Genomic DNA, 12171 nt, shown 5'->3' with positions numbered 1-12171 from the left:
GATTGTCGGCTCACACAACTCCTGGATATAGCATTTATTTTATTTTCAGACATTGACCTGAGGGAATGTATAATTAAACCATTTCAAAATGGATCAACCAACTATTATTTATATTGGATGGTACGGCAAGCCTTTTGGCTTTTGTTGGCTATTAGGACTCATCGTAATAGCCCCTGCAGACGGATGTTATTTTATATACATGATATTATACAGTCGTTTGACAAAAGGTTGTCATCAACGGGCTTTGCGACTACGCGACAAGCCCGCATGTAAGCATGGGTAAAAACCACTGAAGCGCCTAGCTGCATATATTAGCCACCGCTACACCGTCTAAGTCTGAAGTTATGCAGTGGCTAATATATGACACACGACGATCGATGTGCGGTTTTTTCTTACGACTTCTCGTAAAAGCAACAAAGAGCAGGTAAAATGTAAAAAAAAAAAAAAACTGCTTGTCACACTCGCGCAAAAAAACTCCCACGTAGAAAGAGATATCGCATATTTTACTCTAAATTCACTCTGAGTTTAACTCTTTAGAGAGTAGAATATCGTCCACCAGAGTATAAATTGAAGTGCTGCCCAGTAACTTGTTAAAAAATACGTGTTCGATGATTTTGCACTCGACTGCTCCTAGCGCGGTTAGTCGGAGAAGCACCTGACCGAACCGGTTAGGCGTCTGTGGATAGTGCACGCGGATGTATTCTTCTAGTGCGTTCTGCGTCTTGTTCTGAACAGCTTGTATCTGGACCGCGTCCGCAAGCTGTTCCGTGTCTGAAATAGAATGAATGAAATAGACATCAGGATAGGATATTTGTCACATTGCGCAGCTCACTTGACCGCTTAACGGTATTTTCTTGTTAAAGGAGCGTCAAAGCTTACACTATTTGTTTCATAAGAACCTTTCATATAAAAACATCAGCCTGAGATTTCACCAGATTCTAAGAACGTGCCGAAGCTCAGAGAGCAGCAGGATATATTTTTATTTAATTGATTACGTTTTGAAATGATTACGTTTTCTCAATGTGTTTTAATTTTTGCGACGTTGAATATTATTGCTTTCTATCATTTTTATATTGAAATACTTTATTGGTAATATCATGATTATAAACAATAGCCGGTGTACATATTAATTTGGTGTATATATTTAAAAACCACTGAAGCGCCTAGCTGCACACATCTATTTCAATAAAGGTTGTTAGTGTAATGGCAGTTCTACGACCGAAAGTAACCATGCCTCTCGAAGAATATGGGTAAATCAAAACAACTATCCATGAAAGGTTACCAATGCGTGGATCTGACATTGCTGGACTTTTAATTTAACACCTTTTTTACGAATAATTAGTACCCATAAGCCATTATACTTTTTATTAATGCCTAGTGCACACTAGTGACATAACGACATAACACCACAGGCGCGCGCACTCTTTTAAGCCCGACATAACGACTTGGACATAAAGACATAATGACATAGAATTCTCTTATGTCGTTATGTTCATGTCGTTATCTTGGGCTTATGTCAAAATGTCGAGCCGTTCACACTTGAACATATGAACATAAGGGTGCACGCGCCATGTCATTATGTCGTTATGTCCCAAGTGTGCACCAAGCATTAGCCACCGTTACCGCGTCTAAACTCTGAAGTTATGCAGTGGCTAATATATGCAGCTAGGCGCTTCAGTGGTTTTTACTCATGCTTACATGCGGGCTTGTCGCGTAGTCGCAAAGCCGGTTCACGACAACATTTTCTCAAACGACTGTAAATCGCAACGAACACGCACTCATTCAGAAAATGTTTAAAGATTTAACTTGCGTTACAATATTGTTTTTTTTAATCATTAAAAACTCTCATCATTTTTCAACATGCAACTTTCAATGCATTATTTGATACTGTAGACATTGAGTTGTTTTTATGATTGTAAGATGATTGGAATTAATCGTGACTGAAGAGGATTTCATTCACTGCTAAAATTAACATTTCATTTGCATGGGGTTTCAAAGCCTACGAAACTATGTGTTACGCTCGGGATAAAATAAACCTGAGTCGAGCCAAAAACATATTTACGCCCGCGAACCTCAACTAATTTCTCGTTTGAATCTAGTCTTCTGTAGAGGGTAGATACAAGCACACAGCGGGTTTTCCTATTTCTATTTAAATCCGTCTGTTTTATTAAGACCTTACTAATGGCCTTTTTGACACTTTTAATGTTTCTTAATAAACTAGACAAAAATATGGCCCTGAATAAAGTTAATTATGCATTAAACCCGGTTAAATCTTGTGTTATTAAAACCCATTTATTTGCCTTCGAAAACTGGCGAATCGCCAGGGAGGTGGAGAAAATTTAAAAGGATTTGTATTCATATCTTTATGGCTTTCAATTCACTCCATACAAAACGGTGTTGAAAGCCAATCAGTGACGTCAAAACACTGGTTGCCCATTAAAACGTTAACCAAACTTTGAATATCAAGATGTTTATATAAATTGCACCTTGCAAACCGCAAGACTTGATGAATAGAACGACGCACCTTTTTAACATTCGCCTTTACTTACCGGATTTTAATTATTAATTTCCCATAAAGGATCCCTTCGTCAATTTTTCTTTCTTATTGAAACCCAAGAATCTTCCGGCGTAATCTTAAACGTTGTTATCGCTAACACCCCGAACTGTTGAAAAAACAATTTTACAAAATTCCCCAGAAACTAAGAAAATATCACGATCAACCTTTTTTTGTTGGCGAAATAGAAATGCAAACACGTGTGTTATATATCCTTTTTACCGACATTGGTTTCGAAAACATCGATGGAGCAATTGTTTTATTAGTATAAATATTTTGGTAAAGTTATTGAAAAGTCTGTATCGGTACAAGAAAAAGATAGAAATAAATTTTTAGATGATATCGGACATAGCGTCGCCTTTAAGAAAAATATAATCACAGCATTAAAGCCTTCACTGGATTAACAAAGCGAGATTTAATTTCACATTGCTTGTTTCTTTTTTCTAGTGCGTGGTAAAAAAGAATAGTCAAAATATCGTGGTACAGTAACGTCGAATTGTACTAGGGCGTGAAACACATTGACAAACTCTCCCCCGGGGCATTTTGTATCGGCGAACTATAACAACATCTTCTTAAAGCCCTTAATGTGGGAACCAACACTCTGTGCGCCTTAAAGCGCGTGTTTTATTCTTTAAGAAACACCGTCTCATAAAGGTCACCTTTATACTAATATGCAAGCAATTTACGAGCCATTTTATGATTTGAAAATGGACCAAAGTGTCCTGACAGGTAATCCATTTGTCCCTTTACTTGAATGATTTTGTTTTTATTCATGCGGTTTGCGGGGGAAGAGCACGTATTATTTTGAGAATACCCTAGCTGCTTCTTTGATTTGCCTCCAGCCTTCAAATCTCTGTTTATGCAAAAGGCAAGTGTTTTAATTTCCTATGCTATTAGGATACCGCTGTGAATTTAATTTTACCGTGAAGGGCAATGGCATGATCTTCGTTAAAAAAAACGGAAATACTCAACGTATGAAGATGTTAAGATAGTCCACTTGCAATGGCGCTGAAACGTTTTCATTGGGAAATCAAAGCCTTTCTGAAGTGGGATAAAAAGTATTAAATAATTTCTGAGTAACCCCATTTGCCGTTTTTGTACCCAGAGGAAGTGCTTCATTTATTCGAGATTAAGATTTTTGTTGTTGTTTGATAGTTACACTCCCGTTTTTCATCCGGCTGGAGAAATTGATCGAAAATGTGTCACGTATCTTTAAACAAGCACAAAAAACAACTTACCCGGATTAAACGAAGCATAGTTACGAATCAGAAAGTGCCAAAAACAGGACTTACCAGGATTAAAGAGTGCAAGAGCTTTTAACAGTGAGAACTCTGCTCGACTCAGCTGCAATTGCACCAACTTGAACACAACTTCATTCAACTTTCCCATGGTGTGTAGCACCTTGTCCAAATGTTGACCTGGTGTTTTTTCGACAATGTCGCTCACGATGGGCGCGATCTCAAACGGCATCGCCCATTGTACTAAGTTTATGATGAACACTTTGCTCCAATTTTCACGAAGTAATTTTACTTGATCAAAGTGCGATAGTTCTGAAAAGTGTTTGACTTTTTTTGCCCAATGCGCGGTCATGAATAAGAGTCGTGCAGCCATCTCACTCGTTTTTTCAGCGGGAGATTTCTCGCGCGAAATCTCTTCCGAGCCGCAGTCCGTGGATTCAGGTGTTTTTGATTCGCTCTCTTGTCGCCTGCAATAAGGTTCAACGGCTTGTAAATGAAACACAAAGTCCGAAAGTGTAGCAAAGTCAGCCTCTTTTCGAATTTCTCCCTTATGCTGTTGGCGCTTCTGTCGTCGTCTCGCTTTCTCAAAGTCTTGTGCTCTTGCCTGCTGAACCGCTGTAAAACAAAAACAAAACATACTTAAAACAATATTTAAAACCCATGACAAAGGTTACAGCTAACCCCATTTAAGAGATGGAGACCTACACATTAGAAGATGAATCCAAGAGAAACAAGGTTACTGTTAACGGGTTTTCGGTGAATTTTCAATTTCCCCACTACAGCTGATGATAAGCCTTGAAGGGAAAATGTATCGAAAACTGCATAAGAGATATAAAGTATCATTTTTCTGCTAGCGGCAAATGTTTGGATTCTTTGTGTAATTGGCGACCTATCTCCAACAAGGCCTAAATTGTCGTTAGTAAGGTGAAATCCAATGATGTGAAATGTTTGTCTAAAGCTTTTTCATAAGGTGTCACTGGAAGTGTTTTTCTAACCACTTTAGCGCACTTACAAGATAGATTACCTTTTCATGTTCAACACGCCAAGAAATTTTACTCTTTAATTCAATGACTGAGTAAACTCATCCGTATTGAATTAACGATTTGTGAATTCCCCTCTAAGACAAACTGAGTCAAGTACCAATGACTGCGCAATTGAGCAGTGTTACAACGTTTCGTGGTCTTAATTTGTAAGGGATAAATAAAGACTAAAAAACAATGGATTGCATTTCCCACTTTTTTACTTACCTTCCCTCTTCATTCCGACGGCTAAGCACTTGCGCATCCTACAGAACTGGCAACTGTTTCTGTATCGTTTGTTAACTGGACAGCAACCTGCGACCCGGCACGTGTAGTAAAGCCGTTTTTTAATGCTTCTCTTAAAAAAAAGCTTACAGCCTTCACATGTATTTGCACCGTAGTGTTTTCCAGTTGAGTGGTCGCCGCACACTGAACATATTTCCATCTTCAAGTAGTCAAATTCCAGCTTGTTGACGAGTTTTCAAATACTAGATAGATGATATCTCGGTCACTTGTGATGTCCTAGGCTTATATTCGTTCAACGTTGACAGATATCGTTGACTTCGAAAATCGCACCGGTATACCATACGATATCAAAACTGTTATGATGAAAAATACTTACTATGGTGAATTACACTTTGTGAAAATCACCCTCATTTGGGTTGCTTTCTTTCAGGTTTTGAATATGTATGCCTTGGCATAACAAAGTGCCAGACTAGCTAGGAAACAGCTTTGGCTTCAGGCACAAATTACAATTTAATATTGTCACTTTGCATTTACGATATTTAAAAGACAATGACTTCTCAATGTCAAATTCGCTGAATTGAAAGGTGCGAGAGTTGGGGGGTCTTTAACTGGAGTGACGTGATTGCTGTATATGTGCAACATGTTTGACTTTTTAGAAAAAGCCTAATTCTGGCCTCACGGCGTGTTAGAACATTTAGGGTGAGAGTCCGTCCTTAAAAACAATAATTTCGCAGGTGTGAAGTTCGCACGAGAGAGGCACAAGCCACTGATAAGGGCCGTCTTCCGTAGAACTGAGTTGGCGCGTAATTTGTCAGATCTGTTTGTAATCGGCTCTTACTCATAAGAGTGATACAAAAATGATAGAAAATTAACCATGGAAGTAATGTGACAAGAAATTAAAATAATCAAGCTTCCTGTGTTGTCAGGGAGTAGGAGAGATTACCGTTCAGAATATTCAAGGAGGAAGTTTTCAAAATGATACTGTGACGAATGTTAGTGTAGCAAGGTAAAATGCAAAGGCTTTAAACAATAAGACGGAAGATAAACCATAGTTAAAATTTTATTTTATTTTACTGTTTTGACGAATATGACGTGGAGTTTCCCGCGTTTCGTTGGCAAGGAGAGCACTTTTCACCGACAAAACCGTTGGGCTGTGGCGGAAAACGCCGGATTAGGGTAACAACTAATAAAGTTTTGCTTATCTTCAGAAAGGCAGGAGGTTTGGGTATCTCTTTAACGCAGTGACCATGGAACACGCAAAACGATAAAAAGAAGAGCAACGAATATACGACAAAAATACATTTAAAGTTGGTGAATGGGCAGATGGTTTGGGTATGGTTTGAATGGGCAGATATTCGCCGTGATGTGGTATTCGAAGTGAATCTAGATACTGAAGAAAGTATTTAAGCATTCAAATCCAATTCCTGGTTTTAGATATGGAAGCGCAGTGATTGTGCCGTTTAAAACGATATTCTTATAGATATCACACTCTTTTAGCTGTCAAAAAGAGCTGCGACGTTTGGAAAGCGATCACACGAGATGATAAAGTTGAAGTCTCCTGCTATAGTTCTCACCTCTTACCGTTAAAATCACAATCACTTCAACTCTTTTTTAATTTGTTTTCATTTTCTGCTTGAATTTGATTTCTCTTTGCGTTTGTACTTACGATAACCATCATTGCCCAAAGAAACAAAGAAACTCTTAGAAATGGAATCTGAAATGACCGAGAGGAGGATTCATCTGCCCAACAGTAGGTTCATCGCAACTTGTTTGTTTAGTCTTTGGGTTGTTTATTGCGTGGGGCTGTTCTGCAGATTGGGACCCGGGAAACAAGGGGAACCATCTTAATATTTGAAGGTAGTCATGAGCTTACCAGGAGGAGAACAATTAAATTTTATTTCAAGCTTTCATCGCTATCTTTAATTATTCATGTTTATTTTTCCTTTTATTCATTTATTTTCTTTCAATTCTGGGAATTTTTAGACTATGGAAGAAACGCATCTAAAACTGCTGTTGAAGAAAAAAGATATATAAAAAGCTCGAGGCACTTAAATTTTTTTTCAATGCTCACGTTCTCATTATTGCTTAATTATAAACGAATGAAATTTCTTGGAGTTAAAGCTCGCAGCTGGAGGTGAAATTGAGCTCAGTGAGACTTGTTTGAAAGTCAAGCTCATCCATGCTGGAAATCAATCTCTTTTGAAAAAAAACTTTTGATTGAATGCATGAAAAATCCTCTCACGGTGCGCACAGCTAAACCTCGCAATGTGGTCCACAACGGAGCCTTCAATATTGTTAATTACCTATAACTGTACTCTTTTTAATTAGCTTCCCAGGCTGGAAACGCGACATAAGAAAAGCAGTTTTTCCCTTTGAGTTCCATTTATGCTAGGTTTTCGGGTTATTTGTTAGCATATTTAAGATTATCTCGCGCAAGAGAAAAGATGTGTCAAACGCGTGCGTTTTCTCTTTTCGCGCCAAATCTTCAACTCCCGCCAAACTGTCGACATTGCCTATTTTATGGGTCGTGTTTTTTTTTTTTTTACATTTTTCAGAACCCTCTATCAATAACCAATTTTGTATCAATCCGGCGCACTTTGTGCTTAAAGAAAAAAAATGCGCAGCTTTGCTTTCCTTTGCGGTTTGCCGCTTTTTTTATTAGAGGAAAGACGAAAATTTTACTCAATCCGAAATTCATGAGGCCGGAAGGCGTTATTATTAGAGTCTCTCTCTTCATATTATGTTATTGCTTGCCTTTTCATAATACGCTGTGACGTTGAGCTTTGTATACTCTAACAAAGTCTTTGTATTTAACTCAATACTAGTAAACAGTCAGAATCATAGTAAATTGGACTGTTTTCCCGTGTTTTGAAGATTCACCTATTTTGACTTCCCTTCTATCAATTTGTCGAACTTAAACGGTTGGAGTTTGCTTAACATACGAAAATGAAAGAAGATCTCGTGAGAATTGCCGATCACATTTCCTTTCCTGCGATAATTTGTTTGAAAATAAAAAAATAGTTTAGATTCCCACTCATTTTTATTTTTCCCTGAACAATTTCCTGAGGTGCATCAATCAATAACCGTTCAGTTTCACCTAAGGGATGATTATTTAAAACGCGCTTTTAAACATTTTTTTAAGTTTTCCATTTCCTGGCTCACAGGTGAAAATCGTATATTAGAAATTGCTACAAAAATAATAAATCTGTCAAGTTGTAAAAGCTCCTCAAAGCTAAACGGATAGCTTATGTGATTAATCAAAAATGGTATTGGTCACATTGATCTTATTCGTATTTAATCCCTCGACTCATATCAGTAGCAGTCATTTGAAGTGAGGTCCTCATACCTCTGCTACCTTTGTACTTGAGTGGTTCAGATTATTCATTTAACTCTCGCTTTCAAGGTCTTGTAATAAAAATAGGCGCATTCAAGGTCTTATACATGGCATGATATTCTAAGCAACGAACTAAAATGAGTTGCATTTAAGGACTTTAAAAATTATTCGCTTATCTTATTTTTCTCTCAAATTAATCCGACCTTTTGAATCCCGCAAAACGTCTCCCCCGACCCGAGTCTGTTTGTATACACACTAGACCCTAAATACGAGAACTTAAACCTTTTGTTCATTTTGCAAGAGGTAGATATTCATTTTTGTTAATCCCTTTGTGCGTATCATAGAAGAAAATCATTACTTGTGTAAATAAATGTAACAAAATTTATTTCTTAAACAACCTTCATGGTCAATTCGTTTTACAAGAGCTCTCAAAGTGCGAAACTTCAAGCGAAAAATCCTACAGATTCGAGAAACCGTAGCCATTACAAGTATTGGAACAAGTCATTTGTTCTCTCTTCTTGAACCTCTTACATATTAGTACTTGTCATAACATTGTTTCTATTAACTTTTTCCCAGACAAGATAGCAAGTGATGAATACCTCTCATCCGAACCAGGGGTCGCGTCTCAAATTTTCCCACGAAATTCCACAATGGCGCTGCCACCGTGTTCCCTATTGGTATGGTAACGCAAACTACTAGATACAAGGCTACAGTAGATGATCTTATTCGACGCAAATAGCAAGAATCACTTACGACAAACGAAACAGTGCCATACTTTGAAGATGGCATGCGCACGGGTTAAAGCTAATATGTGGGATTAGAGCATTAAGAAGCTAGCCAATACATTTGTGTAAATATTGGCATAGAGAGGAAGGGATATAAAACCTTCTCGTTCTCATTAGAAGAACCTCTTATTTTTAAAGCTCAACTGAAAGCTTTATTTCTGAAATATTTATCCATATATAGTACTTGATAATTTCAGGCGAAAAAATACGCCTTTTTTTTCTAAGGAATTAAATTTTCTGTATATTTATTTTCTATATATGAGAGGCCGTTCTTTCGTTAAAATTTCTCACTCAAGTTGGTTTAGAATATATTCTAAAGGATATGATTTAATAAAGGGTCATGTACCATAATCAACAGAGACAGTAATAAAAATCAATGTCGATGGCCCCAAATTAACCGCCAGTATAAATTTCTTCTAATTTCTACGGTCCAACCTTCTGTACAAAAATAAACAAAAGAGCTTTTACGGATGGTTTATGATGTGAAACCGTGAGTGTTAATCTTTGTGGGTGATTTTTTGTCATTTTCTAAAGGTCACATGGGCGGGAATAACAGTCTCCTCGAAAATTCAAGAGTGTGAAAAATAAGATATGATGCTCAAAACTTAAAAATATCATTAATGCTAGAATACGGATATACGGAAGATTTATAACCCAAGGATCACGTTTTCCCATCCAAAAGATTAAGAAACTACAAGAGAGTGTTGAGAGCTACCTAATCCTTCTCAAAACATGACTTAAGTAACAAATATCCTAAATATCATTATTCCAGAATGTTTTGATATAGTGTTTTGATATAACTTAATTTTTTTTTTGAAATATTATTATAGCTTCCTTTCCAATTTCTGCATTGGAAAAACCTCGCATAAGATTCACTTCCCTTTGGCCTTGCAAACAGTCCTTTGATCTTTGGACTGAACCGCCCTTAGTTGATTATATACTGTGTTCTGCGAGCAACATATTTGTTTGGAGGATATGTTAACTCTGCGCAAACACCACTGTTATTATATTAGGCGGATCTTAAACAAATGGCGACGGCAGAGAACAATGGAGTTTGATTCAGAATTAATAGTAGCACGTGAAATGCGTTTTGTCTAATAAATTTTTCTCCAAACCTTGACGTGAAAAATCAAAGTTTCCCGGCTAATTGAGCAAAGAGTGGGTCATTTCTTTTCAATGAATCCTCAAACACTTTATTTTTTCATATGAAGCCTATGATTGCACCCCCCCCCCCCCCCCCCCCCCAGCTAATCCTGTAAATGCGCCTGTTGAAGACACGGACGTTCCTTCTATCAACCCTACGGTCGCTACTGTAGAAATAATTGCCCTAGTTTATTTTCATCTATTTCTGACCCTGAAGTCATGCTTTTTCCATTGCTACTTGATTGGAAATGTTCGCTAAGCGCGAACATATTTTTTCGATCATGTTGTCCTACCCGGCGTCCCGGCGTCGTTCTTGCATTACGTCCCTATTATTAAGGCTTATTTGCAGCACGATTCAGTCGTATGCGACCTGCGTACGGCATGTCAGTCGAGTTTGATTTACACTCTACGACTCGAGTTGTAGAGGAGTTACCGCATACGACTAAATCAAACTGTCTAAATCAGCCTTTAAATGACTAGTGCTCGGCTGGGTTTGATTTTTTCAGCTCCTAATCCGGGACGATGAGGCCCATTACAGTGATGGCTGCAAATAGAGTCTCATAGTTGTTGTGTGTGCGGTGTCGTCAATAACAGGAAGACAACCGAGATCAGTGGGACGGTAGCTTTTTATGGTCATTTCAAGGGAGAGAAGCAGAGCAGGCGCGGGTCAAGACCTATTTACACCTGTTTAAGTAAGCAGGTCAAAGTCATTAGAGATAGTACATTACTGTAGAATCCGTTGTATCGCGACCCGCGTTTTCAAAACACGATTTGTTTTGGTTTTCTGTTCCGTCATTAAAACCATTCTGAGCCAATCAGAGTCTCGCTTTGTGCACTTCCCTGTCTATCCTCTAGACGAAAACCAGACAGTGTCGCGACAGAAAGCCAGGCAACTGCACTAGGCGAGAGATGGAAGAATCTGATTGGCTTAGAATAATTTGACTGGCGGAACAGAAAATCCCAAAAGACAAAAACAAATCAATGTTTTGAATGCGGCGTCGCGATACAACGGATTCGACAGTAAGTAGTATGAGCTGCATGTTTTCACTCTGTTTATTGAGGCGGGTCAAAAAACAGAATTGAGAAGAGTCATACTAATGTTGTTAGGGTTGCGGAAGGTCGAGCGCGCGGGAGACCTGTGGTAATCTAATACTTTAGGGCCTGTGCCGTTTTTTCAAGATGGTGATCAGAAAAGTCGTAGTAACACGACTTCCTGCATGTTTACGTCGAAATACTCGACTAGCATTGTTATAATATAGGTAAAAAACGCTACCTAAAAAAGGTTTTCCAAATAATTGATTACGTTTCCTTATAAGAAAGTGACCGCTTTCGTTAAAAATGACAACGTTTCGATGAATATAGATGTGCAACGCACCATTTTAACTACCTTTTACTTGACTTTACAAGAACTTTACGAACTGTACATTCAATCAAATATAATTCAAAATTTAATACTCCTTAGGGTTCTATGATAACCGCTGAAACCAACCATTTTGCCTGACCTTATTTCTGCGACACTTATTTTTGCTTTACTTAAGACTCTTGATCTGACTGGCGTGACTTTGATGTTTTGGTTATATTTTGAATACTGAGGTATCTTAACATTTTAAACTCAATGGGGTTAACCACTAACAGTAAAATGGCAAAAAAAGTTAAGCGTTAAGCGTAAATTTGAAAAAAAAAACGTTAACCGTAATAAAGATGCCGAACAATTAACCGTAAACCGTACATGACCGTAAACTCTCCATTTTTAAACCGTAACACGTAAAATTTAATTTTTAACCGTCAATCGTAAATCAGACAGCCCCATTGATAAGGCTTCATTAATAGAATAGGTGTTTTTTTTATCTGT

General features: G+C 37.8%; 1 protein-coding gene and 1 long non-coding RNA gene across 2 annotated transcripts; one reads left to right on the top strand and one right to left on the bottom strand.

The window, feature by feature from the left end:
* Positions 1-22: 22 nt before the first annotated feature.
* On the bottom strand, positions 23-5515 carry LOC5516641 (nuclear receptor subfamily 2 group F member 5). The gene is made up of 3 exons (XM_001636587.3): positions 5040-5515; positions 3847-4407; positions 23-771 (listed from the first exon to the last, which is right to left on the bottom strand). The coding sequence occupies exons 1-3, from the start codon at positions 5254-5256 to the stop codon at positions 515-517; spliced, it is 1035 nt and encodes a 344-aa protein (XP_001636637.3). The 5' UTR covers positions 5257-5515; the 3' UTR covers positions 23-514.
* A 486-nt stretch (positions 5516-6001) lies between these two features.
* On the top strand, positions 6002-10294 carry LOC125561954. Its single transcript, XR_007307663.1, has 2 exons — positions 6002-6807; positions 8968-10294. It is a non-coding gene; the product is annotated as an uncharacterized LOC125561954 (long non-coding RNA).
* Positions 10295-12171: the final 1877 nt, after the last annotated feature.

Source organism: Nematostella vectensis, chromosome 4, assembly GCF_932526225.1.
Source record: "Nematostella vectensis chromosome 4, jaNemVect1.1, whole genome shotgun sequence".
NCBI classification, from domain to species: Eukaryota; Metazoa; Cnidaria; class Anthozoa; order Actiniaria; family Edwardsiidae; genus Nematostella; species Nematostella vectensis.
Note: the sequence above shows the minus strand (reverse complement) of the source record. Positions and strands in the feature narration are given on the sequence as shown.

Coding starts and splice junctions, on each gene's coding strand:
- LOC5516641 (XM_001636587.3), bottom strand. CDS start 5,256: ATGGAAATATGTTCAGTGTGCGGCGACCACTCAACTGGAAAACACTAC. Junction 4,408..5,039: donor CGTCGGAATGAAGAGGGAAG/GTAAGTAAAAAA, acceptor TTTGTTTTACAG/CGGTTCAGCAGGCAAGAGCA. Junction 772..3,846: donor TCTTGCACTCTTTAATCCTG/GTAAGTCCTGTT, acceptor ATTCTATTTCAG/ACACGGAACAGCTTGCGGAC.